A 27,550-nucleotide genomic window follows, 5' to 3' on the forward strand; every position below is an offset into this window, starting at 1 on the left:
GAACAATACTTCTGCTTTTTTAAAAGTTCTTTTTAACATTTATACCGAATTTCACTTTCTGCTCCCTGTGAAACACTTTGTGCTATTTCTTATTGGGGAAGAGGCTGGTAAAAATGTCAAGATAGTTCAAATTATTTCTTCAGTAGATGTATAACATGGTCTTATGCAAAATGCATGATTAACTTAGACCATAAATGTTCAGAAGGCCATACTAAATGGAATGAAACTTGACTGAAATATGCCACAGTGTTTGTGCGCTGATGGAGCTCAGGTGCTATCTAAATACAAGATTAGAGAATAATGGCGATTAACCCGACATTGATGACAATGAAAATTTCACTTCCACAAAATGATACAGCATTTGTACACACTGACATTATTTTATATATTGTGTGTATATATATATAAAAAATATATGCATCAGGTTGGTCAAAAATGTCAATGGCAGTTTTTGTTCAGTCATTTGATTGTACAGAACTTGATAATTGCATAAAAAGACAAACTTTGTAAAAGCTTTACATCTTGCATTCATTAGGACAATTCACATGAATACCAGTTTAAGGGGAAAACAAACATTTATCCTGTATGAGAGGAGAGTACTGACTGGTTGGCCAGTGGACTTTTATGAGCTGAGGTATTGCCACACAGACTGCACCAATTACTGGTGGTTCGCAGTTAACTGCCAGATTTTGTTTAGATTTTAAACAAGGCAAGTTGTTTTTGATTGTTCAAGGCATTGTCCAGAGAAATGAATGGTAGTCACCTATTTCCTTGAGTTGAAACAGGTGCAATTCAGGTATATGAGAGATAATGGGAACTGCAGATGCTGGAGAATTCCAAGATAATAAAATGTGAGGCTGGATGAACACAGCAGGCCAAGCAGCATCTCAGGAGCACAAAAGCTGATGTTTTGGGCCTAGACCCTTCATCAGAGAGGGGGATGGGGAGAGGGAACTGGAATAAATAGGGAGAGAGTGGGAGGCGGACCGAAAATGGAGAGTAAAGAAGATAGGTGGAGAGAGTATAGGTGGGGAGGTAGGGAGGGGATAGGTCAGTCCAGGGAAGACGGACAGGTCAAGGAGGTGGGATGAGGTTAGTAGGTAGCTGGGGGTGCGGCTTGGGGTGGGAGGAAGGGATGGGTGAGAGGAAGAACCAGTTAGGGAGGCAGAGACAGGTTGGACTGGTTTTGGGATGCAGTGGGTGGGGGGGAAGAGCTGGGCTGGTTGTGTGGTGCAGTGGGGGGAGGGGACGAACTGGGCTGGTTTAGGGATGCAGTTGTGCTCCTGAGATGCTGCTTGGCCTGCTGTGTTCATCCAGCCTCACATTTTATTATCTTGGTTTAGGGATGCAGTTGGGGAAGGGGAGATTTTGAAACTGGTGAAGTCCACATTGATACCATTAGGCTGCAGGGTTCCCAGGCGGAATATGAGTTGCTGTTCCTGCAACCTTCGGGTGGCATCATTGTGGCACTGCAGGAGGCGCAAGATGGACATGTCATCTAAAGAATGGGAGGGGGAGTGGAAATGGTTTGCGACTGGGAGGTGCAGTTGTTTGTTGCGAACTGAGTGGAGGTGTTCTGCAAAGCGGTCTCCAAGCCTCCGCTTGGTTTCCCCAATGTAGAGGAAGCCACACCGGATACAGTGGATGCAGTATACCACATTGGCAGATGTGCAGGTGAACCTCTGCTTAATGTGGAATGTCATCTTGGGGCCTGGGAAAGGGGTGAGGGAGGAGGTGTGATCCCCCCACAGTGATCGAGAACGCCCTTGACCGCGTCACCCGTATTTCCCGCAACACATCCCTCACACCCCGCCCCCGCCACAACCGCCCAAAGAGGATCCCCCTCGTTCTCACACACCACCCTACCAACCTCCGGATACAACGCACCATCCTCCGACACTTCCGCCATTTACAATCCGACCCCACCACCCAAGACATTTTTCCATCCCCACCCCTGTCTGCTTTCCGGAGAGACCACTCTCTCCGTGACTCCCTTGTTCGCTCCACACTGCCCTCCAACCCCACCACACCCGGCACCTTCCCCCTGCAACCGCAGGAAATGCTACACTTGCCCCCACACCTCCTCCTTCACCCCTATCCCAGGCCCCAAGATGGCCTTCCACATTAAGCAGAGGTTCACCTGCACATCTGCCAATGTGGTATACTGCATCCACTGTACCCGGTGTGGCTTCCTCTACATTGGGGAAACCAAGCGGAGGCTTGGAGACCGCTTTGCAGAACACCTCTGTTCAGTTCGCAACAAACAACTGCTCCTCCCAGTCGCAAATCATTTCCACTCCCCCTCCCATTCTTTAGTTGACATGTCCATCATGGGCCTCCTGCAGTGCCACAATGATGCCACCCGAAGGTTGCAGGAACAGCAACTCATATTCCGCCTGGGAACCCTGCAGCCTAATGGTATCAATGTGGACTTCACCAGTTTCAAAATCTCCCCTTCCCCAACTGCATCCCTAAACCAGCCCAGTTCGTCCCCTCCCCCCACTGCACCACACAACCAGCCCAGCTCTTCCCCCCCCACCCACTGCGTCCCAAAACCAGTCCAACCTGTCTCTGCCTCCCTAACCGGTTCTTCCTCTTACCCATCCCTTCCTCCCACCCCAAGCCGCACCCCCATCTACCTACTAACCTCATCCCATCTCCTGGACCTGTCCGTCTTCCCTGGACTGACCTATCCCCTCCCTACCTCCCCACCTATACTCTCTCCACCTATCTTCTTTACTCTCCATCTTCGGTCCGCCTCCCCCTCTCTCCCTATTTATTCCAGTTCCCTCTCCCCATCCCCCTCTCTGATGAAGGGTCTAGGCCCGAAACGTCAGCTTTTGTGCTCCTGAGATGCTGCTTGGCCTGCTGTGTTCATCCAGCCTCACATTTCATTATCTTTGAATTCAGGTATATGTTTGTTTTGTCTGCAAAGAATAGAACCTTGTGTAGTGGTATTTGTAGTTTCCAATGCATGTAAGTGATCCACACTGAACTCAACTGAAAATCCTGAATTGATTAATGCAATGGTTCTTTGCACGCTCAGGGTTATAGAGAGTAAATTGTCAAATTATGGAATCACAAGTAATGCTGGCCACTATGTTGCAAGTCTTGCAAGCTCAAGCTTTGTTCGATACAGCCGGAACCTTGCTTGTTGCAACCAGCTGAAGGGATCTTTTTTTAAAACTTGTGGAGTTGGGGAATATATTGAATATTCTTATAATGTCAACCATAAACTTTTAGACTATGACCTAGCTTGGGTTTTGGACAAGTTACTGGCTATTTAATCGTAAAAGCAGTAATATTCTTATTTTGGCTTCGTTGTATGATAAAATATCTAGTAAAGAATTTAGGCTAGCTTTGGTTATAATGATGTTCAGTTGATAGTGTCATGATATTATCAATGGTCCAAAGTTAACTCTGATCCAGAGGATAGCATGTGTATTACAGTTCAGTAAATGCCATTCAGAGGATCTCATCCCGAATGTAAGTGCATGGTAAAGAATGTAGTCAAAAAATGGAATCAGATTTGAGATTATTAGCACATAAGTCCAATGTTCTTTTGTAATAATAAATGGTATAAAAGAAAATGAACAATAACATTATGTAAAACAAAATCTCCTCTGCTAGTTTCTTGCCTGCAGGCGAAACAGTCGATGATGTTGTATATTTTAAGATTTGTCTTGTATCGCTTTTATATGTTTTGTTGACTGTGCTGTTCAGGTTATTATCTACTCTTTAACTATTCACAAGCTAACTTTTAGCCAATACTAATTTAGCATTATTCAGTAAGCAGGCAAAAATAACTTATTCTGAAACTTACTGTGTCTTAAAGTATCCCTCAACATCCAGCAGTGTAGACATTATCCTATCTCAAATTCCAATGTAAAATTGTGTTCCACTTTTCTGAACTCAATTAATGGGTGCAATCTTGCGCCCACTGAATTGTGAGCTTAGAGCTGGGAGGGATGTGCAGTGTACCTGACAGATTAACCTGCAATGGGCAGCTTATCCTTTGCTTGGGAAGACTAGAACTGGATATCAGGCAGGGGAGCGTACGCCAAGAGTCACACCCATGCCCTCACTTTGGACTCTCTGCATCTTTTCTCACATACCTGCAATGCAAGAACCTGTCCCCCACAACCCTTCCCACAAATTTTAAATCCTCCATCATCTTGGGATTTTTGAGGTGCTCTTTGGGAACCTGCCACAGCCACCTCTGTGGCAGTACTGAGCACAGGAGTTGCTGGTTTCTGCTCTCCGAACCCTCAGCTATGGGGTCTTGCCTGTTGTTGGCATCATCACTGTTTGATTGGTGTGTCGGTGGGTCTTCTTTGGAACAAGCAGCAAGAGTTTCTTGCCTGATCTCCAGCTGCTGACAAGACTCCCTCTGCCTCAAAATCATTCTACCCAATGTGCATATGCTTTGCCCTATTTAAAGAGAATTGCTTTATAAAACTTTGTGTAACCCTACTTATTATGAATTGGGTGGAAACTTCACCATGAGATTGTATATTTTAAATACCATACACTGGAACAATCTAGAGGTCTTCTCATGTTTCGTTATCATTATGTAAATTGAAGTTTCTGTTGTATATAGCAAAGATCTGTTGGATTTTTAAAAATATGTACTTTGCAGAATATCCATTGTCTTTTTAAATAGATAAATATTTTACTGGCAGATCTGAAAAAAAATCATTAATAAACACTGCCGTCCACAGGTCATGCTTCACAAACTAACATCCAATACCCTTGTGAGACAATAACTGAGATAGATCTTCTGTATTTACTGTGAGACTGAGCATTGAAACTGTTACAGAGAATATCTGGACAAAAGTATTTATGTTACATGAGAAAGCTTGATACGATCTTTGGAAGATCTGTTAGCATACACGGTCTAATAGGCAGACAAAGACTCCTTTTTTGACAGGTTAAAGTAAAACAAAATAATAACCTCTTTATTAAAAGACAGAGGAAACAGTAATTAAGGGGAAAAAATAGCAGTGTTGTTAATAGATGATTTCCTGTCTGACATTTATCAGGAGTGCTAGTTAGTATCACTGTTGGGTTTCTCTTTTGTGTTGCCATATACAGAATTCTGCACAGGTGTTGGTTCTTCCTTCACTTCCAATGCTCACAGGAACATTCACTGACACCCTGTTTATTTTGCAATAATATACTCATTTTGCGGTAAGATACTTATTTTATATGCCTAAATGATGTGACATAATTGAAGCACTGAAATCCTACATAGTAGCATTGTCTATTGATGGATTCTGTGACAGTCGGGTGTAGGTGATACATGGGCCAGTCTATTTTAGGTTTAAAAACAAAGTTGCTGGAGAAGCTCAGCAGGTCTGGCAGCATCTGTGAAGGAAAAAACAAGAACAAGAGTAAACGTCTCGGATTTGGTGACCCTTCCTCAGGACTGAGGATTCAAAACGTTACCGAAACGTTAACTTTTTTTTCTTTCACAGATGCGAGAACTGATGAGCTTTTCCAGCAACTTTGTTTTTGTTCTTGATTTACAGCATCCTCAGTTCTTTCGGCTTTTTATTTTAGGTTTAAAGTGTTTGAGCTGTCAACTATCTGCGCAGGATGATCCTGGTTTTGTAACATCATCAAGCACACACATCAGTAAATTAACTTAGATGAGCACCATTAGTGCACATACAAAGAAGTTATTTTAAAGTTACAATGGTAAATTCTGAACAACTGTACTAAGAATGTGTTACATACCAAGGCGACTGGGTCTACTCTGCAGAATAAACGGGCACAAGAAAACAATGTTACTTTATCCAACAGCTTATAAGGGCTAGAGATAATGGGAACTGCAGACGCTGGAGAATCCAAGATGCTGCTTGGCTTGCTTTGTTCATCCAGCTACACACTTTGTTAGCTTATAAGGGCTATTAATTTCAAAACATTTCTCGATCAAAGATCATTGAATCGCCATTTTTGTGGCACTTGCAATTTTCCTCACATGTTTAATAAGATTCTGATTTGTCCTCTTTACGTACGGCATTTCTGAATGTGATACAGCTTCACAGATTGACCATAATAAACCAAAAGAAGAAAGAAGCTTTTGTTATGGACATTGACTGTACTGTCATGACAACAGCTAAGTTGCTAGGATACCAAAGTAGAATCAAATTACTATTTACAATCGGTGGTATTGGGCAGATGGCCAGACACCAGCAGTAGTGATCCAAGTCTTCGTGATTCACTAACTTTTTAGGCGATTGAGATGGTTTAGGACCATAAAATTGGTAAGAACACAATATTTAATAACATTTAAGATTTGAAACTCCTTCATTTACCAGCAGATTATATAGTATTTTAAATGATTAACTATTCCTTATTTATTTAAATTATCTGAATTTTCTATTTGGTTAATTTATAAATACGAAGCTTTCTCAGTGTAAAGCCAGTGGAGGAAGTCACTAGGTGGCACCATTGCTCTCCAAATAAACTACTGATCAAAGTTGGTCTCTTGTGGATTAGTATCAGCGACTTCCCCTCGGTTATTATTTTAGTCTAGAACTAGGCTTTGGCGGAAGGCGGCTTTGGTGGGAGCGAAGAAAAATTAAACATGAAAGTAACAGAATATGAAAGTCTAGAGCCAATGCCAGGGTTGTGCCACGGGCGAGAGATCTGCTGATAAATTCGTCCAGAACCGGCAATGATCCACTGAGCCGTTCCATTTTCCTAAAAGCGGAAAGATGTGATAGAATACGATTGACGTTGTTTTGATTGAAAGTAATCACCCTGAAACATTAATTTTGTTTCTGTCTCAATGAATGCTGCGCGACATACTGAGTATTTCCAACATTTTCTGTTTTTGGCTTTATTAGCATCTGATTTGTGATCCGTGAGCAGTGAACCAGAAGCTCATCGGCAGTTTATTGCTCGGAGCAGGGACAATCTAGTGGCTGTTCCTCTTACCAATTGTGGGAGCGGAACAGAGAAGGGCTGGCAGTAAATGTCATGATTTTGTTTTGGAATAGGAGGAGCTTTCACATTCTTCCAGGCCACACAGAAATGGTTTGAAACGACAAGGCCTTCCGACTATTCTTGCAAAGACCGCTGATTAGGCCAAATCAGCACCCGCGAGTTACTCATTCAAAACTCCATCACAGTTCCACGTACAGCATCAGATCTTGATGAAGGCCCTGGCTGAAAAATACAGGATAAAAACCGAAAGAGCTGCGGATGCTGTAAATCAGGAACAAAAACAGAAGTTGCTGGAAAAACTCAGCAAGTCTGGCAGCATCTGTGAAGATTAAAACAGAGTTAACGTTTCGGGTCCGGTGACCCTTAGAATTATAAAATAAAACAAAATTATTGCCATTTCCATAACTGGCTGGAAATAGTAACAGATCGAATTGGAAGCAGACATACGATCAGAGAACCACCCCAGTTTGCCACGATTAGCACCAAGTTTCCACACAGCAGAGGCAATGAGATTGGACACGTTTAATTTAAAGTGCTGCGCTTCGTGTAGCACGATAGGAATTAACTGAAGTATGTTGTGAACGTAAGAGCTTCAAACGATGCAGCCAGTAGGAGGAATGCAAAGTTGCAGTGTACATAGGGAGAAAAAAATTGCAAGGTAATCTAAGCACTAAGTTGTGTGCACATTTACCTTACGTATTTGCATTGAGATCATCTATAAATTGTTTGACTGAATTCCCGATTGTGTGTGGAGTCTTTTTATTCTGGTAAAATATCAATCCCAGAAAAGCATGTCATCAAGTCACTCTGTTGCACAGTACTGCTTTATGTTTCAATAAGTAGGCTGGTATCAGATCCACTATACCGTTTAAGGAGGACGCCTGAGTCATTTTATTCTTCAACTTTAAAGGCAGGGACTGGTTTTAATTACGTACAGAACTACAGATGGCCAGTGCTCTGTGTACCTTGCTCAAATAACCATTCCTCCTGATCGACTTGTATGTATAGGACTTCAAAAGGAATTCAAAAGGGAATTCGAAGATTACTTTAAAAAAGGACAGTCTGCAGGATTACTCTTTAACCAAGGCATGAGAACGGTCCTAAGTGAGGTGTTTTGTTGGAGAGTCAGCAGGCATATGGATGGCACCTTTCAGTCACTGTAACAATTCTGTGAATCTGTCAACTGTTCAAAAATGGTGGGAATGAGATCACATACCATCCTCACCAGATACTGCAGCACACTGTCAGTCATTCAGGAAAGCTTGCTGGGAAGATCATGAACTTGATTATCTCCCTTTCAATCCCTTGACCAACTGAAGGACACTAATGGTATCTTATTCAACATACTGCTTGGGATTAGGTTCTTATTAATTTGTTTAGAATCTACACCCAGAAAGCCTTTGGCCCATTAAGGGGTAAAACTGAAGTGTGCAATTATCCACATACTACATGATTCAGAACTGGCTTTGCTAATAAACCTAGCATTAAGTTCCCAGATTTTTGGTTTGTATTAAAGAAATTCTTGCAGTGCTACAACACTTAACAGACCTAAAAGACTGAGCTTGAAACATTGAAGAAATATTTATAATTTGTAGATTCCATCACTGCATATCTTTTGTTTTTTGTGTTGGATTAAAACTATTGAAAAGTTAGCACATGCTAGTCTGTTAGTTTGACTGATTATTAGATGCTGCATGTTTTATATTCTAGTCTTTTAAGGAAGGAACCTATCCCTGATTGAATGGAGAGCAAAAAGTGGTTGAATCTACTAAATTTATGATTTGAATTGTTAAAGGTTGAAAAACAAATCAAAGGAAACAAAAATGGCTATTTATATAAAAATCAATGTATGTCGATTATTCATATAGCATTCTGATATCTGTACTTTTGCATCTTTGAAACTGATCCATGTATGTTTAACGATCATCTGTCACCACTATTTTCAGGCCTTGCACTGGCAAGTGATAGCAATGCTCGTGGTTGCCCTTGGAGAGTTCAGCAATTGCCCTTGCTGAAATGAATTTCTTTTCCCTCGTAAAGCACATGGTTTTACCAAATTCTACATTCTGTCAGTGGAAAGAAATAAACATTTACAACACATGAATAAATTAGTTTTGGAGGAAGCTACAAATCAAGTATGTGTACTGTTGCTACACAAAGTGAAGTTTCTTTTCTAAAATGCTTGTCCATCCCCATTGCACCTTCTTTGCCGATACTTGTGCTTCGGTGGTCATTTTTCTGTTTTGTCGCAGCAAAACAAATAAACTGTATGTGAGGTTGGAAAGACAGAGTGTATAAGACTGATTTAAAAAAAAATAAATGTGTCATAATTTTCTAGGAGCCCAATGTTTGTTTTTCAAACATATTCAGATTTAGTAAACACACGTTTAGATCTCCAGGCTAACTCATTTGTGAAATTTGATTTTTTTTTTGCTTTCTTTGTCAGCTTTTACATTGCAGTGCAATTCATCTGTGTGAAAAAAAGATGGTGAGATGCAGATGCAGGTGGCAAAGAGAAAAGAATGAGGAAGTAAATTACCGATGAATATTTGAATGATGGCAAGGAAAGCAATCACCAGTAGATGCCGGTGTTGAGATTTTCTTATCGATAGCTTTCATAACACCTTCATTTAGATTGGTCTGCGAGGCATGGAATTTTAGCTGAATTTTATGCAAGTTTCTTTTTAAATCAACTCAATTTAAATATGTGAAGATAACAAAAAACAGCAATGTTTATCCTGCAGTTCTACTTAAGCTTTGATAGTTATGAAGGCTATCTATAAGTAATTCTTAAAGTTGGCAGCTTCCCATCTTATACGGTGTAGCGGAATTGGCTTACTGAAGTGTTGAGGAAAGAGGATGGCCAACAAACTGAAGCAACAGTGAAAGTCTTAGAAAATACTAGGGGTTTTGGACATAAAAATGAACCAGCCAAGCTAATGGAAAGTCCTTTGAAATATTCTGTTGGATAAATGAGAGTGTAAAGGTGAAGGAAATGGGAGCAACGCATAGAAAAAAAAACACTTTTGTGAGCAGAGCAAAATAATAATGACATGCTGGAAGACTACAACAAAAATAAACAATGTGCAGTTGCAGAATATTATAAGGACTGGAACTAAGCAGGCACCAACTTTGTCTCTCAAATCAAGTTGCAGCCATTTTGAAGTATATTTCTTATGCTGTTGGTCTCTCTGGCATGTTATGTCGCAATTTCAATGTAGCAACTGGACCTGAGAATGTAATTGATTTCTCAATGTAGAGAGATGTTGGAGAAATTACTGCTATCTTTCCTGTGCATTCAGCTTCAGCTCTGAAAGGAAGAAGAGATTGGCTCCTGAAATTAGAACAGTTTGGCATTTTGAAGCTAGTAAATTTTAAGCAGGAGCCAAAAAGGTTCCAGATTGCCAATGTGAGCTGAAGGATTTGAATTAAACTGGCATTAAACAATTAAGCCGAAATAAAATATTAGGAGGTTATAAGATGCAGAAAGAAAATGGAAAAAAAGACAAAGTAGATGCAGGTAGAGTTATAATGTTTAAAAGACATTTGGATAAGTTTATGAATCGGAAAGGTTTGGATGGATATGGGTGAAGCACAGGCAGGTGGGAACATGGTCAGCCTAGACTGGTTGGACCAAAGGGTCTGTTTCCATGCTTTATGACTCTGAAAAGGCACATAGAATGTGCACAACTTTCACAGATTTAACCTTTTCAGCCCAACAGGTGGGTTACAAAGGGTTTGAAATTTTTTCTTTAGTGTGAAATTATGAGAAATTACTGGATTTGAAAAGGGAAATTAAAGAAATGAAATGTCTGCAGTTTGTTGCTGGACATTTTCTAGGTGATGCTAGTTTGAAATACTTCAACTGTGTTCAAAAAAACTTTGGTATTTATATTTAAAACTGACAATCCAACATTATCTATTTACAAAAAAAAACCTTTGACGTGGGTATAATATGGATAAATAATGTCATAAATATAATAATAGCTGTATCAGCAAATGCTCCTGATTTATGCACTAAAGCTTAGGCCTTTTGTCAAAAAAAGTGAAGTTTCAAATGTTACCCATTCACTTCCCTCTCCCTGTCACATACTACTCTTAAATAGCTTATTTGTTGTTTTCCTTCTCTTTTTCAAGGGAAGTGTGGACATTTGAATTTTGAGGTACAGAATTCTTAATAGAAATTTTACACACACTGTTGCACTTTGTTTTTATATTTCTTTGCACTACTGCCTTCCCTACTTTTGTTAGAAACTGCAGTGTTTGATGCCTAGAGAAAGGAGATGATGGTGTATTCAATCTAATGGATACACATTTGTATTTAGTTTTAATAACCAATTGTAGCCTGGAAAATAATCTTTGCCATACTGTGCTTATTTTACAGGAGATGCAAGATTTTCTATTGCATGCCCAAAGAGGGCTGGTTGCTATAATTAATTGAGAGGAAAAGAAATAAAGCACACACTGAAGGATTTTTTTTCACTCACTAACACAAAATATATATAACATATCTTGCTATCTGGCTTCTCTGAAACCTGCTGTAAATAACATATAAATAACATTTTTTAAAATATTTATTTAAATCAGGGTAGTTTACAAAATTGATTAACTTACATCCTTGATGAGCCTTGAACTCCCTTATTCCCAGATCTTACAGGTGGATTTAATATCATAAGAAACTGGTGAGAAGAGTTACATTTACATTTTTTTTCCTTTTACAAATTTCAAATGACAGTCGAACAGAGGATGATTTGAATGGTTTAAAGATGCATTGAAGCTTAAATATCATTTGGACTGTTGAAAGATCCTGGTGCAAGGTTTGTTGGAATCAGTACTGTGTGTAATTCATTCATACTCAGTATTGTAAAGTGGTCCTTTTCGGTGTGTCAGTCTCGAGCTGCGAAATGTCCACTTGTAATGTTGCATTTCCAGTGAGGCAGAATGAAAATTACACTTCACATTCTCTGGCTGGTTGTTGATGACATGAACATGATCCATAATCATTAATGATTACCAGTGCCCCTTCAATATGATTGGGTTTGTAGTCCACGTAGTATTCCTGCGTGGACATGGCTGCCATCTGATGCATAGTTTGTTGCTGTTTCTGTTTGCGGCGCTGTGTCACAAAGCATTGCCTCAAGTGCCTGAGGCCAGCAGGAAAACATTTCCATGAAACATACAGCACCAAAACCACAATCAGAAAGGAGAAAAGCAATGCCATGGTGCCAGTGATTACTTTGTGAACCTGAATGGTATTTTCCTGGTGATCTTGAGAAAGCTCAGTAGTGACAGTGATTAAATCAGTGGGTTTTATTCCAGTTGTATCCTGTGTGACATAGATGCTGGAAGCATCTCTGACTGCTGTCATATCTTGGTCTGTTTCTGCCACACTGGTCATGTCAGAAAGGGCCCGTGTGCTTGTGACCAAGTCATCACATATGTGAAAGCCGTGCACAGCGTCTAGAACCTCCTCACCCTGGGTATGCACAGGACTGGCACACAACAGACTGCCTTCATGATGACCCTTAAAACTGCTTAGCCAGTTGGCCAAAGCACAGATATTCCGACTGCATTCCCAGCTGTTTCCAGAAAGGCTGATACTGGTTAAGGATTTCCAGGAATCCAGAATTGTTTGTTCGATGGTGGTTAGCCGGTTTGAATCCAATTGAAGTATCTTGAGGTTAGGCACTACTTCAAAGGCATAAGATTCAATAAACTCAATCTCATTCCCAGAGAGGTCTAATTTTTCTAGATGGTTCCAAGTCCACTCCAAAGAGTTGACTACAATACTGACTTTATTCCACTGCATGTAGAGTGTTCTCAGGGAGAGGAGCCGTGGGAAATGAGCAAAGTTTACTTTCACCAAATCATTGTGCTCCAGGTGGAGTTCGGTTAGTTTCAACAAGCCTGCGAACGCGTTCCGGGCAAGGCTCTGCAGCTGATTATATCCCACGTCCAGAAACTCCAGACTCCGGCAGTCCTGGAATATTCGGACCGGAATGTACTTCAGTGCGTTGGAGCGCAGGTGCAGCGTTTGCAGTTTGCGCAGGCCGTGGAAAAGGTCCGGCTCCAGAGCCTGCAGGTTGTTGTAGGAAAGCTGCACATGGCGCAGGTTGGGCATGGGTCGGAAAGTGGAGTTGGGCAGCTGGGTGATCTTGTTGGAGCTGAGCACCAGCTCCTTGAGGCGCCGCAGCCCGCGGAACGCCGCGCCGTCCACCGAGTAGATGTGGTTGTGGTCGAGGTAGAGCCAGGTGAGCTGCAGCACGCCGGCGAACTGGTCGGCTCGCAGCTCCGACAGGCTGTTGTAGCGCAGCGACAGACCCTGCAGCCCCGACAGGTTCCGCGGCATCTCGCCCAGGCTCTGCGACTCGCAGTACAGCAGCTTCCCGTCGCAGCGGCACTGACTGGCACACACACTCTCAGCGCCGGGCAACATCTCCAACAACAAGCCGAGTACACACGCCAGCCAAACGGAAGGCTTCTGCAGCAGCCACTGGAGACTCAGAGCCACAAGGAGGAAATCCATGAAGCAAGAGTTCAGACCTCCAATCCCTGCTTGGAGTCGGCTTCCTTTCTTCCCCCCACCCTCCCGTCTCCCTCGCTCCTTTTCGTTTGAATTAATACGGACAAATCTTCCGAATCTCCAAACTTTTGTTTTACATCATTTTGTTTTTTTTTGTTTGAAGCTAGCTTTTTTTTTCTTTCCGACTCGGGCAGGTGTATGTCCTGCCCCAGTGACATCCAGAGTGGAGGATTGAGGGAGTTTGAAAGAGAGGAGAGAGAGAGAGAAATAGAAAATCTGAGCATCAATTAATTGATTCGTTTCATTGTAGAGGCTGCAAGGAGACACAAGATTTGCTTTAATGAAATGATTCAAACGAAAATAACCTTACCCATCGTTTTCCGCCCAGTGACGGGCTCCATTCAGTCACCCTTTTTTTTGTGTGTGTTATGTGTGTGTGTGTGTGTGTGTTCACACGAGCTACAGATTGTAAAACACAACACATAACCCAGTGCCGCGGCTCCTTGACTTTATTTCCCACTAGCTGTGGCTCTCAGTACCTCGGTCGGTGGCTCCTCGGTAAGAGGTGTAGGACTCCCCAATTCGATGCTCGGTTATCTTGTCCACACTGGCAAGTTTCGCGGCTGTTTTGTGTTAGTAATATAACCGTGCTGTTGTTTAGAATAAAACACAAGGGTGGGCGAAAATCCTCTCCCGTATCTTCTTGCAGCTGCAGTTTCTCGGAAACCTTTTTCCGAACTCTCTCTCTCTCTCTCTCGGTTAGTTTGGCATCTTCCGCCTTTGTCAAAGAGTCGTTCAGCTCAGTGCTCCGGAATCAGCGTCCCATGATTTGAAATGACCAAGCGCGACCTTTCATCGGCTGGGCGGAACGGTATGGCGTCCCTTTGACCAGCCACCGAGCCGCAGCCGCCGCTACACTTTCCCCGTTTGTTTCAGGTGAGGTTAAGGGCAAGACGGATCGCGGAGCATGGCTTGCCTCCCTTTAACAGAGCACTGCACTGCGAGAGCGGGCAGACGTGCTGAGTGTTGACAGAATGTCGTAAGCCACTCATGATCGTTCAGACTTCCCAGTGGTATGTCAAACATGGGCAGATTGAAAGGGGTGGGCATAAAACAGGGCTTTAATGAAGCAGCAAACGGACAACGTTTATTATACCAACAGCATCCTGCACGCGTTGTTTTTTTTTCTCTGTCTCGTAAAAATGGAGAAATGTAACGAAAAATATACTATTGTTGGACTTGGAGCCGCGTAGAGAAAATTCGGCGTAGCCAGAAACAGCTGTTGCATAAGGATACAAAAAAACCCTGCAATTGATGTGGAATGTACACGGTTCAGAATTTATGAATGTAACATTCTGCCCAAATCAGGAAGCTTACGCAAAGTGGTATTACAGATGTACCTTACAATTTCAGTGATAATTATCCTTCAGTCATTGCTGAGTCACTTTTTTTCGGTTCACACTCGGTTAATATGTTTAAACTGGGATGATTCCCTTCATGCAAAGTACTGGGTACTACTGACAGTCTGTAAATAATGTGTCGGCTCGGAGTTTGCGGTTGTAATGACGGTGAAACTGTCATTTTTGTTCGCCGTCATTACTGCGTAGAACTGATAGCGACTTCTGGCATCTTTCTATGTGTGTTTGAACACTGGAATCCAGAAGTTGGCAGCAGTGATACCCTTTCCTGCACAAGGAGCATTGGTACAGATTTCACAGATGCACAGGACATGGACTCAGTGATTTGTCGTGAACTTCCATTTTAATGCAATAGTCTCGTAAGAAAAAAATGCAAAACGGGACCCACTAAAAGGATCGTAACAGTTTCTAACGCGGTACCAGATCGTAATCACTGTGGTACACAGTCTTTGGCTTTGAGAAAATAGGTATGTAAATTGTCATTCCCTAAATGGAGCTTTTTAAAATGTAATGACACTTAGAATCAGATAAATTATTCCCTAATTTTCAAGTTTAACATATTCAGAGTCTACATCTTTTGTAAATTTGAAAACAAAGTTAATTATAATCTGTAGTTTTCATTCCTGGTTTGCTGTCTATGAGAATACTTTAATTACATTTGATGTTCTGTTTGTTTAATGAGTCCTGGATGCCACAGACCCCTAACTCATAGTTCTTCATTTAAAATACTGTCAGAAATGGGGAATACCATGTTTTAGAACATTGATTTGGAGGGGATTTGAGGAATATAAAACTTTCACCCAAATGGTGATTGGTACCTGGAACTCACTGCCTAAGAGGGTGGCAGAGGTAGGAACCTTTCAAGCCCTTAAGAAGTATTTAGACGATCAATTGAAATGCCATAGCATTCAAGGCTATGGGCCAAGTTGTGGAAAATGAGACTTGAATAGATGATGAACCACACAGACACACAAGGGTGAAATGCTGGTTTACATGCTATAAAAATTTGATGATCCTAAATATTTCGAGAAGATTTGTTCAAGGTGAATGGCAAGAACTTAATCACTAACTGCAAAATCCAGTTTAATAAGTGTCTCACTATCCCTCCCTGGCACATTTCAGTGTCTTACCGTGCGTGAATGTGAATTGAGTGGCACTCTGATGATCGCAGTGAAAACTGACAAACCCTGCTGCAGTTGGGCAACAAAATCCCGTATTTTAAAAAAGCCCAAACATACAAACATGCAAATTAGAACCATGTGTAGTACATTTGACCCCTTGCATCTGCTGCATCATTCTGTAAGATCTTAATTGATCTGATTGTGGCCTCAACTCCACTTTCCTATTTACCCCAAGTCTCTTTAATTCTGTCGTCAATCAACAACCAATCCACCTCTGACTTGAAAATGTACAATGAAATTCCATTTCCAATGCCAACTGGGGAAGATAATTCCACAAACTTACAACCCTCGGAGAGAAAATTAAATCTCCTCAACCCTGCTCTGAGTGGGAGACCCTTAATTTATAAGCTGTATTTTATAGTTCTAGTCTTTCCCACGAGGGGAAATATCCTTTCGGCATTCACTCTGTCAAATCCCCACAGGATCTGTGATGTTCAATAAGATCACTCAATAAATCAGCATCCTTGACTATCAAATGATATTTTCCAGAGCCATTTGAGAAAATCTATTCTACTGAGTACTTAAAGGGAAGCTGCTTAATGTGAATCTTCTGCTAATGAAGGAGTCAAAACCAAGCCTGTCAGTGTACATCAGAAAGTTTTCTAAGGGGGTTAGAATGAATAAAAGACACCAGCCTACTTGACTCATTTAGTTTATAATGTCACCTCAATTATAGATGGCTATAGTAGTACAAATCTTCAACATCAAATAAACAACTAAAATTAAGCTAACAGTGGCATGCATATAGAATATCAAATTCAAAATAATAAAATTTTTTGACACAAAAGAAAAATAAATAAAATTTTCATGTATCACCTGTCTTGGAGTCATGGAGTTATACAACACAGAAACAGCCTCTGAGGTCCAACACTTCTTCGCCGATCAGATATCACAATCTGACCTTGTCCCATTTCCCAACATTTAACCTTTATTCCTCCAAACCTTTCCTATTTATATACTCACCGAGATGTCTTTTAAAGGTTGTAATTGTACTCACCTCTACTACTTCCTCATACATTTGAAAAAGTTGTCCCTCAGATCCTTTTGAAATTTTTCCCCCATCTCCTTAAATGTATACCCTCTAGTTTTGGACTCTGCCACCATAGGAAAAAGAACATAGAACATTACAGCACAGTACAGGCCCTTCGGCCCTCGATGTTGTGCCGACCTGCCACACCGATCTCAAGCCCATCTAACCTACACTATTCCATGTACGTCCATATGCTTGTCCAATGACGACTTAAATGTACCTAAAGTTGGTGAATCTACTACCGTTGCAGGCAAAGTGTTCCATTCCCTTACCACTCTCTGAGTAAAGAAACTACCTCTGACATCTGTCCTATATCTTTCACCCCTCAATTTAAAGCTATGCCCCCTCGTGCTCGCCGTCACCATTCTAGGAAAAAGGCTCTCCCTATCCACCCTATCTAACCCTCTGATTATTTTATATGTTTCAATTAAGTCACCTCTCAACCTTCTTCTCTCTAATGAAAACAGCCTCAAGTCCCTCAGCCTTTCCTCATAAGACCTTCCCTCCATACCAGGCAACATCCTAGTAAATCTCCTCTGCACCCTTTCCAAAACTTCCACATCCTTCTTATAATGCGGTGACCAGAACTGTACACAATACTCCAAGTGCAGCCACACCAGCATGTAAACCAGCATTTCACCCTTGTGTGTCTGTGTGGTTCATCATCTATTCAAGTCTCATTTTCCACAACTTGGCCCATAGCCTTGAATGCTATGGCATTTCAATTGATCGTCTACAGCTTCACCATAACCTCTTGGTTCCGGAACTCGATCCCTCTATTAATAAAAGCTAAAACACTGTATGCCTTCTTAACAGCCCTGTCAACCTGGGTGGCAACTTTCAAGGATCTGTGTACATGACACCGAGATCTCTCTGCTCATCTACACTGCTAAGAATCTTACCATTAGCCCAGTACTTTGCCTTCCGGTTACTCCTACCAAAGTGCATCACCTCACACTTGTCCGCATTAAACTCCATTTGCCACCTGTCAGCCCAGTTCTGCAGCTTATCTATGTCTCTCTGCAACCTACAGGATCCTTCGTCACTATCCACAACTCCACCGACCTTAGTGTCGTCTGCAAATTTACTAACCCATCCTTCTACGCCCTCATCCAGCTCATTTATAAAATTGACAAACAGCAGTGGACCCAACACCGACCCTTGCGGTACACCACTAGTAACTGGTCTCCAGGATGAACATTTCCCATCAACTACCACCCTCTATCTTCTTTCAGCAAGCCAATTTCCGACCCAAACTGCTTTATCTCCCACAATTCCATTCCTCAGCATTTTGTACAATAGCCTATTGTAGGGAACCTTATCGAACGCCTTGCTGAAATCCATCAGACCTTGGTTGTTCACCCTATCCATGCCCCTGATGATTTTATAAACCTCAGCCTCTGAGTCTCCCTTTGTCTCTCCTAAAGTGGTTAATGTATTCACTTTTGTGTATGTTCTGCTGTCATCCAGTACCTCATACAAATGGCCACGAGACTAGATTGGAATATCAACAGACCTTTCAGCCATGAGTTTCCCATGGGTTTACTTCATGTAATGAGGGGCAAGATCCTTTGCTGTAGTTGTAAACAATAAAATCAATATTTTATCTCACATTTCTCGTTCTTCAGGTGCATTGAGCTGAAGTATATTGTTACGTGAAGTATATTGTTACGACTACTTCTCCTCATTAGTTCAGGCGTACACACATAGTTAAGACTGTTTCTTTTATTTAGAAGTTAGTAAGATCCATATCTGAGCCTGTAGGCTGTGGGTCCAACACGCACTACAGAGGAAATTCCAGACCAACATTTTAATAGGGTACAAGAACAGAAGTTGCTGGAAAAGCTGGCAGCACCTGTGAAGAAAACATCAGAGATATCGTTTTGGGTCCAGTGACCTTTCCTCAGAACTTGAGTAAGATACTGAGTAAGTGATGTGGCATTCTATTTTGTGATGCTAAACCAAACTTGTCGTCCATGTGAATTCAAGATTCCAATGTAACATTCAAACGAATCCAGGGGAGTCTAGTCAATTATTTATCCTGCAACCAACATCAACAAAAGTGATTATCTGGTCATTATTTCATTGCTCTTAGTGCAGCCCTGTGGTGTGCAAATTGGATACAATGTTATTGTTAAGTGCTTTGAGATATCCTGTGAATGAAGCTATATAAATACAAGACCTCCATTCCTTTTCTTCATCTTAACCTTAACCCTAAACCTTACCATATACAAATCTCCAGTCTAATTTTGCCGATAATGACTGTCTCAGTACAATAAACTAGGTGCTTAAGAAATTTTTCTGGTAATTTTCCAGGCTATTAAACTTTCTTTCTGATGATAGGTGTTTTTCAGTTAAACTTAAGTTATAACTCTTTTCTTTTAGTAATTCAAGCTGAAACCTGGAATTGCATTTTGGCAATTTGATCATTTGGCAATTATGGGCTGTCTGTTGAATACAATCTATGCAGTAAGATGCCAAGAATTTTCACAATCAGGCAACACGAGAACAAGTGTGTTGCATTATAAGTACTGACAGGCAGCCAATAGATGAGGAGAATTGGGGGTAATCCATGACTTTTCTGTGTAATTAAGTCAGATACAAAATTTGAGGTTGGGAGTAGACTGAGTGATGATGGGAAAGGAAGAAAACAGAAGCACAAGAAATGACTGGAGATTTCTTTCCATACCGCCCTGACAAACTCATACATGTTTTTCTGTTTACATTAGTTCCTGTCTTTTTTCAAATGGGAGCATACAGGGAGAGTGGAGAGGAATGTGACTGGATCAATATTCTGGAGACCAGGCTAATACTCCAAGGATACCGATTAGGTCTGACCATGACAACATTTCCTCTTTAATTCAGCTGTAGGACGTAGATGTAGCTTATTAGTTAACATTTATTGCCCATCTTAATTACTCTTGAGAATGTGGTAATGAGCTGCCTTCTTGAACACCGCAGACTCGCAATGCCCTTAGGGAGGAAATTCTAAGATTTTGACCCAGTGACAGGGAAGGAACTGTATTCATATATTTCTAAGTCAGAATGGTAAATGAGTTGGAGAGAAACTTGAAGCTAGTGGCTTTCCTATGTATCTGCTGTCCTTGTTCTTCCAGGTGGAAGTGGTTGTGGGTTTGGAAAGTGCTGTTGAAGGACCTCTGTCGAAGGACAATTTTTGCAGTGCATCATGTAGGTGGTAAACACTGCTGCGATGGACCATTGGTAGCGGAGGGACTGGATGCATGTGGGGATGGTGCCAATTAAGCAGGCTATGAGGAGTCAGGAGGTGAGTTACTTGCTACAATATTCCTAGCCTCTGATCTGGTCTTGTAGCCCCTGTGTTTATATGGCGAGTCCAGTTGAGTTTCTGGTCAATGTTAACGACCAAGATGTTGATACTGGTTATCCAGTGATGGTAACACATTTGATTGTCAATAAGGTAGTCGTTAGATTGTCTCTCATTGGAAGTGATCATTGTCTGGCCTTTGTGAATGTTCCTTGGCACTTGTCAGTGCAAGCCTGGGCATTGTCCAGGTGTTATTGCATTGAAACGTGGACTACTTCAGAGCGTGGAACCATGAGTGGTGATAAACGTTGTGCAATCATCAGCGGACATCCTCACTTCTGACCTTATGATGGAAGGAAGGTCATTGATAAAGTAGCAGAAGATGGTTGGGCCTAGGACACTACCCTGAAGAACTCCTGCCGAGATGCCCTGGAGCTGGCATGACTCCCCTCCAACAATCATGAGCACCTTCCTTTGTGTCAGGGGTGTCTCCAACCATCCCGTTGATTTCAGTTATGCTGGGGGTCCTTGATGCCACACTTGTTTGAATGTGGCCTTGATGTCAAGAGCTGTCATTCTTGTCTCATCTGTAGAATTCAGCTCTTTTGTCCATGTTTGAGCTAAGGTTGCAATCAGGCCAGGAGCTGAGTGACTCTGGTGAAATCCAAACTGTGTGTTAGTGAGCATGTATTCCCAAACAGGAGCCATTTAATAGCATTATTGATGACACTTTCTATTATGTTACTGTTGACCAAGCATAGACCGATACAGTGGTTATTGGCTGCATTGAAGGTGTCCTGCTTTATGTGTAAAGGACATAGCTGGGCAATTTTTCATATTGTCAAGTAGATGTTAGTGTTGTAACTGGTGGAATTTAAATTCAATTCATAACATCTGCAGTTGAAACATGAGTGAGGGCAACTGTGGATTTAACATTGATTTTTAGGTTCGTTCTTAGGGAGGCCCATCTGCCATTCTTCCCCATTCTGGCCTTTGTGTGATTCCACACCCATAACAATGCAGTGGACTCTTGACAGCTCTTTAAAATGGATTACATAAGGCACTTAGCTCAAAGGAATCTGGGGACGGACAACAAGTGCTAGCCGTTGCAGACACCCACATCATGAAAGAATAAAGAAAGGAAAAAAACATTTTTCTTCTGTTTCCCCATATGCCAAATTGAGGTTAGCTTGCGTTTAAGTGAGGATGTGGTGCTAGGTGCAGAGCCGGGATTTTTACCTTGCTTTTGTCCCATTTATTGCAAAAATGCATTTGACTATTGAGACCCTATCTGTTTCACAGTGTTCTGCTCAGTTTATGCAGCAACCAAATCCAAGTCTGGATTGCACTGACACAGATTTCCCAATAAAGATTGGAAACAATATGTATGATCCTGATCAGACTAAAAACTACATACTTAGTTTGAGAGATATTTTCTGCATGGACTTTTGGCCCAGGAGCCTTCTCAGTTGAAGTAGTCTAGCCCAGTACGAGTGCCTATGATGCAAGCAGCAAAGTATCAACAGTGAAACCTTTTTTTTTTCACAAAAAATCCTGACATTTTTCAAGATTTAAAAATCCTGAAGTCAAATTGACAGCTACTAAGGCAAGGTAAATGTGGAAAGTAAGTAGGGGATAGGGTGGTGGTTGGATGTTGCCAAGTAAGGAGAGGTTGACGTCCTTTATCAGTAGGGATGAGGTGGAAAATGAGGGAGATGTTGTGGTGGGTGAGAGAGTAAGGAATCAATTCATTTCAGAATCATAAAAAAGATGAACCAAATAAGCCCTTCAACATTCCAGGTAGCTTAGTTTGCATAATATCTACACATGGAATGCAGTGCCTGAGAGTGTGTAGAAGCAGGTTTGATCAATGCAATCAAAAGGTTGTTAGACTATTATTTTGAAAGAAATAGTGTGCCAAGTTGTGAAGAAAAGACAGGAAGATAGTAGTCATTGAAATGCTCATACAGAGATTTTTTGAAAGGATGCTGAGAGGGTAGGGTGTCAGGTAAGTGGGTCATTGCTTCAGGTGGACTTTCAGAGTGGATCCAGTGGGTGTATGGATGTGATCTTCAGGTTTGGGAGTGGGTGGCCTCAGAAGTTGAGTTTGTATGGACTGCAAGGAGAAAGCAGACCAAGGGTATCCCAGAATATTGGGTGTCCACAGCGGTTCTGTGTGCAGGTTAGTGCGTGCAAGCCATGTCCAGTTGCATAGGGAGTGAGGCAATTCTGAGGTTGTGAGAGGAATCTGCTGCCCATAGGTTTCATGGGGCGAGGGGGTGAGTTAGTTAGTGTTATATCAAAGGTTTAGCTGTTAAAGCAACTTTTAACTCCTTCGCTTTTTCTGGTGATAACTATTAAGGCAATTCGGTCAGAAGCCTCCAACTCAAAGCTAGTGACATTTTTGAAGGGCTTCAGACACTGAGTCTGGTTGCCCATGTTTTGGCTCCCATGGCAATTCATGCTGATTCATCTACATCAGGATTTCAACATTGTCCTGATGCACAACGCCTGTATGCAGCCTCTACAGCCATATGCAGAATAAATACCTCCTCATCTCAGTTCTAAATGGGCAATCCCTTACTCTGAGACTATACCCTCTAATTCTAGATTTTCCACAATGTGAAACAACCTTCTCAGCATTTACCCTGACAAGCTTCCTAAGAGCAGTCTACGTTTCATTAAGGTCTCCTCACATTCTTCTCAACTTCAAAGAGTACAATGTAGCCAACCGCTTCTGATGTGTAAAATCTCTCAAGAACCAGGATAAGCCTAGAAAACTTTCTCTGGTCTGCCGACAAAGCCAGGATAGCTTTCCCTAGATAATCGTAAACCATATTCTAGCTGTGGTCTGACTCGTAGCGTTCTAGTTTTAGAAAGATTATAGACATAGGAGCCAGTGGAATTTAAATTCAAATAATTAATAAATACTAAATTATCTGCCAAATAGCTTGAGTTTTATTCAACAAATGTTTCCAATGTACACCAATGACACGCAGTAAGGGCCTCTGTTATGCCAAGTGATAGAAAAAAATTGGAATGTCTGTCATCATTAATCAAAGCTCCGGGTACAACTTAGAATGTAAAAAGTGCTTGTTGCCACAGTGAGCCAAATTTTTTGGGGACCATTTGGCTGGATGACCAGTATGTATCTAATTGGTGACATGGGGGTTTCATCTCCATTCTGGTTTTGGTTGATTCGAGACGCAACTCCTCTCCCGATCTGTGACAAAGATCATGACGTTGTGGATTGAACCTACTTTTAGGCAGAGAACTAATAAAAAGAATAAAGTATCTGAAATATCTGAAATTGAAAGCAAGTCATGGTAATAATGACCATATTTGTCATAAAAATCCATCTAGATCAATAGATCCTTTAAGGAAGAAATCCTTCCATAGTCTGGCTTATATGTGAATTAAGATGCATAGTAATGTGGTTGATATTTAATTGCCCTCTGAAACTCAGTTTAACACTACTGTTAAAACAAAACTTTCTACAGAGATCATGTTGGATTAACTAAATAGTTCAAGAAGACAGCTCACAATCATCTTTTCAATAGCAATTAGAGATGGAGAATAAAATGCTGGCCTTGTCAAAGATGCCCTCAGCCCATGAAAAAATGGTATTAAAACATCTATTGATAGTCTTACCTAACAATATTCTGCTGACCTGAATCTTGAAAATGTCATTTGTAACATTATCCTCAGCTTTTTGAATCAGTGATTTCAGTTTTCCTTTGTGTTCAAAATGCTTCCTGATTAAACTCCTGAAGAGATGGGTTTAAATTTTAAGGACATGCCTACTTGCTTCAAATCCCCACACCAAAGAAAATCATTTCTGAGTACATCCCCTGTTAAACACGAGAATAATTTCAAATACTTAATTTTGCTCACACTTCAACTTCTGCTACATGGAAATACAAGAGTCAACAACGTGTCCTTGTAATTTAAATACACCTGCCAATATGGTGTTGTGGTGCAATGATAACAACTTCCCTCTCAATGTCAGCAAGACTAAAGAACTGATCACTGACTTCAGGAAGAAAGGAATAGGACATGCTCCTCAATGGAGCTGGAGGTGGAGTGAGTCAACAGCATTGAGTCCCTGGGAGTGGCGATAACCAACAGCTATCCTGGACCTCCCACATAAATGTGACAGTCAAGAAGGCACAACAATGCCTCTTCTTTCTCAGGTGGCTCAGAAAATTTGGCATGTTCATAAGGCCCCTGACCAATTTTTACAGATATACCGTAGAAAGCACACTATCCGGGAGAATAACAGCCTGGTGCAACAACTAATGTGCCCAGAAGTATAAGAAACGACAGAAAATTTTGTGCACAACCCAAATCATCACGAAAGTTAACTTCCCATCCATGGACTTTATTTACACTTCCTATTGCTCCAGAAAGGCTGTCAATGTCCTTAAAGGCCCCTCCCATCCCACTAATACTTCCCTCCGACCTCTTCTGTCAGGCAGAAGATACAGGAGCTGGAACACACGCACCAACAGGTTCAAGAACAGCTTCTTCCCTGCTGTTACTAGACTGCTAAAAGGACCTGTCTAACTTCAAAGAATGTTCATCTTGCTAACGTTGATCTTGCTTTGTGCACCCCGTGTGCAGCCATAACTTTGTATGCCTCCATCAGTTTAGGTAACCTATGATCTGTATGTCCTTGATTGCTATGATCTGTCTGTATTGGTCGTAAAAAAAAAGCTTTTCACCGTACTTGGTACATGTGACTGCAATAAATCAAATCAAATCATTCTGGTGAATCTGCTCTGGTGTTTGTTAACTATCTCCTGCCAGGCATGCTGAAATCATACACACTACACAGAAATTAAATCTGAAACCCTGATTGCACACAGTTGCATTCACATTAGTGTGTGTGCGCGTGTGTACGTACACACACACACACACACACACACACACACACACACACACACACACACACTAGTGAGAGCAGGCCTGTTGATCTTGCATGACCGTTCAACTGGATCTTCTATCTTAGAGCTATGGTGCAAATTATTCCCAGATCTCTTGATATCTTTAATATGCAGTAAAAAGTCTGCCCCTTGGGAAGCTGCTTGCCTGCTGCTGTTCGATAATTGATGGTCATCTCCAGTAGGAGTTGAAAGTACTGTGTTTGACATTACCCCACTCATACTTACATTTGGGTAGTGCTATGCTTGATAGTGTCTTTACGTGCTGTATTTTCAAGCAATCTAATAGTTGTAGTCCATTAGTAGGAATCTGACTAGCCTTGTATAGGCTTCCCGCTTTCTTATTGCATGCATTATTTTTATGTATATAGTTTACTTCAATGCTAAAATAGTACCAATTAGTTAACTATACAAGGTGAATATCAGCACAAAATATTGGTGAAATCATTCCCAAACCTCTTGATTTAAGCTATATGTTGGTTTGAGGTTTAAGTAACAATACACTTGTACTCTTCATCACATTCTCTATTTGCTGTTTAAGATTAATTCATTGATTCTGCCACCATTTGACACTTCAATTTTGTATACAAGTGCATTTATCAAGATAAAATTGTGTATCTATGTGTTCACCAAGTCGTGAGTCATTTCTGATTGCCAGAATCTAGTCACAGACCTCTTCGAAACCACTGTTTTTTAAAAGACTTCATCGCAAAATAGCCATAAAATATAAAGAAATAACTACAATCTCATGAATTAGATGATGGCTTTCATTTTTGACAATCGGACTAATGGATCTGACATGAAATTGATGGGCTAGTAGCCTCCGTCTGTTCTGGGTTCTGAAGCTAGGCCACTGGACTGAAAAAATTACCTTTGCTTTCCCTCCGCAGATGCTACTAGACCTGCGAGGTTTCTCCAACAGAGATAATGGGAACTGCAGATGCTGGAGAATCCAAGATAACAAAGTGTGAAGCTGGTTGAACACAGCAGGCCAAGCAGCATCTCAGGAGCACAGAGCTGATGTTTCAGGCCTAGACCCTTCATCGTCGCTGAGATGATGAGGGGTCTAGGCCCGAAACGTCAGCTTTTGTGCTTCTGAGACGCTGCTTGGCCTGCTGTGTTCATGGAGCTTCACACTTTGTTATCTAGGTTTCTCCAACAATTTCTTTTCTTTTAGATTCCTAGCATTCACAGTTTTTATGTATTTTAATGGCTTCCTTCCCTACAGTATTCACACTGAAAAGTGATTGAAGAATCAAAATCAATTTTTTGACACGCAACAACTCAGAAGTTAAATCTTCACTAACTTGCACTAAATTGTCTTTCTCTCTCCAAGGGAAAGATTCAGCAAAAATCTCCTCATGTCTGGCAGCATCTTGTTGAATCCAAATGATGTCCTGTCTCACTCTAAGCATCCTGCCTGAAGTGTTAATGCCAGTGCTGCACAGAGTAAAGTCTGATGATGGCTTTATCCAGGCTTATCATTACTTGTAATATTTATCAAAGTAAACAGCCTGTTTGGTTCAATACCATCTGCAGATTTTGACACCTCTCTCTGGACATAGTTTCAGATTGTTGATATTGACAAAGATCAAAAATAGCTCACAAACAATGCTATGAAACATCTCTACAACTTGCGATCACACTCAGACCTGTTTTTGTCCTGAATCCACGTCAATTTTTAATCCAGTTTGCCTGAGCATTGTAACAAGGTGAGCCAGGTAAACCAGATAGAATGTGAGTTTTTTCATTGTGGCTGTTAACCTGGTCCAATCAGAGAGCCCTGGCTGACAAATGTGAACAGGATTGTCAGAGGTTCTGTTCACTTTGAGAGGTGGCTGTGAAGAAGCTGGGCCTTGGTCAAGTACTATGTACATGTAAATAAAGGGTGACTTAGTGATGGATTACCAGCCTCTGTGGAGTTATTTTAGTGGTTACAAGAGAAAACAAAAATGCTCCTGAAGGAATTTGCTGGCAACAGTCATCATTGTGTTGGGGGTAAGAATTTCTGGCACCATTCTGTTATTTGGGAAGCTCGACTCATTTGATCCTGCTATTGAAGACTGAGCCCAGTACTTGGAAAGAATGTTTTGTTTCTTCCGGGCAAATTACATTGGGGCAGATGAAAAGGAATGAGTTTTTCTTCCAACACCTTGTGGACTCGCAGTGTTTTTTTTCAGTTATTAGGAGCCTGAATTTTCCTGAGGTACGAGAT

At 41.3% G+C, this 27,550-nt stretch overlaps 2 protein-coding genes across 8 annotated transcripts in view; one reads left to right on the top strand and one right to left on the bottom strand.

The window, feature by feature from the left end:
• ctnna2 (catenin (cadherin-associated protein), alpha 2) overlaps positions 1 to 27,550 on the top strand; it is a 1,331,223-nt gene that overhangs the window by 506,077 nt on the left and 797,596 nt on the right. The gene's annotated exons all lie outside the window — the stretch shown is intronic.
• Positions 5,350 to 14,546, bottom strand: lrrtm1 (leucine rich repeat transmembrane neuronal 1). 3 transcript variants are annotated; one of them, XR_007247365.2, is made up of 2 exons: positions 11,569 to 14,546; positions 5,350 to 5,367 (listed from the first exon to the last, which is right to left on the bottom strand). XR_007247365.2 is itself a non-coding variant. In XM_059650325.1 (2 exons), exon 2 carries the CDS (start codon positions 13,478 to 13,480, stop codon positions 11,903 to 11,905), a length of 1,578 nt encoding a protein of 525 aa, XP_059506308.1. In that variant the 5' UTR covers positions 13,481 to 13,680; positions 14,017 to 14,546; the 3' UTR covers positions 11,514 to 11,902. The 3 variants fall into 3 exon arrangements, 1 of the variants encoding a protein (XP_059506308.1); XR_007247364.2 differs by lacking the exon at positions 5,350 to 5,367 and adding an exon at positions 5,405 to 6,708; XM_059650325.1 differs by lacking the exon at positions 5,350 to 5,367 and having other exon boundaries at positions 11,514 to 13,680; positions 14,017 to 14,546.

The sequence above is a fragment of the Stegostoma tigrinum genome, chromosome 1 (assembly GCF_030684315.1).
Source record: "Stegostoma tigrinum isolate sSteTig4 chromosome 1, sSteTig4.hap1, whole genome shotgun sequence".
NCBI classification, from domain to species: domain Eukaryota; kingdom Metazoa; phylum Chordata; class Chondrichthyes; order Orectolobiformes; family Stegostomatidae; genus Stegostoma; species Stegostoma tigrinum.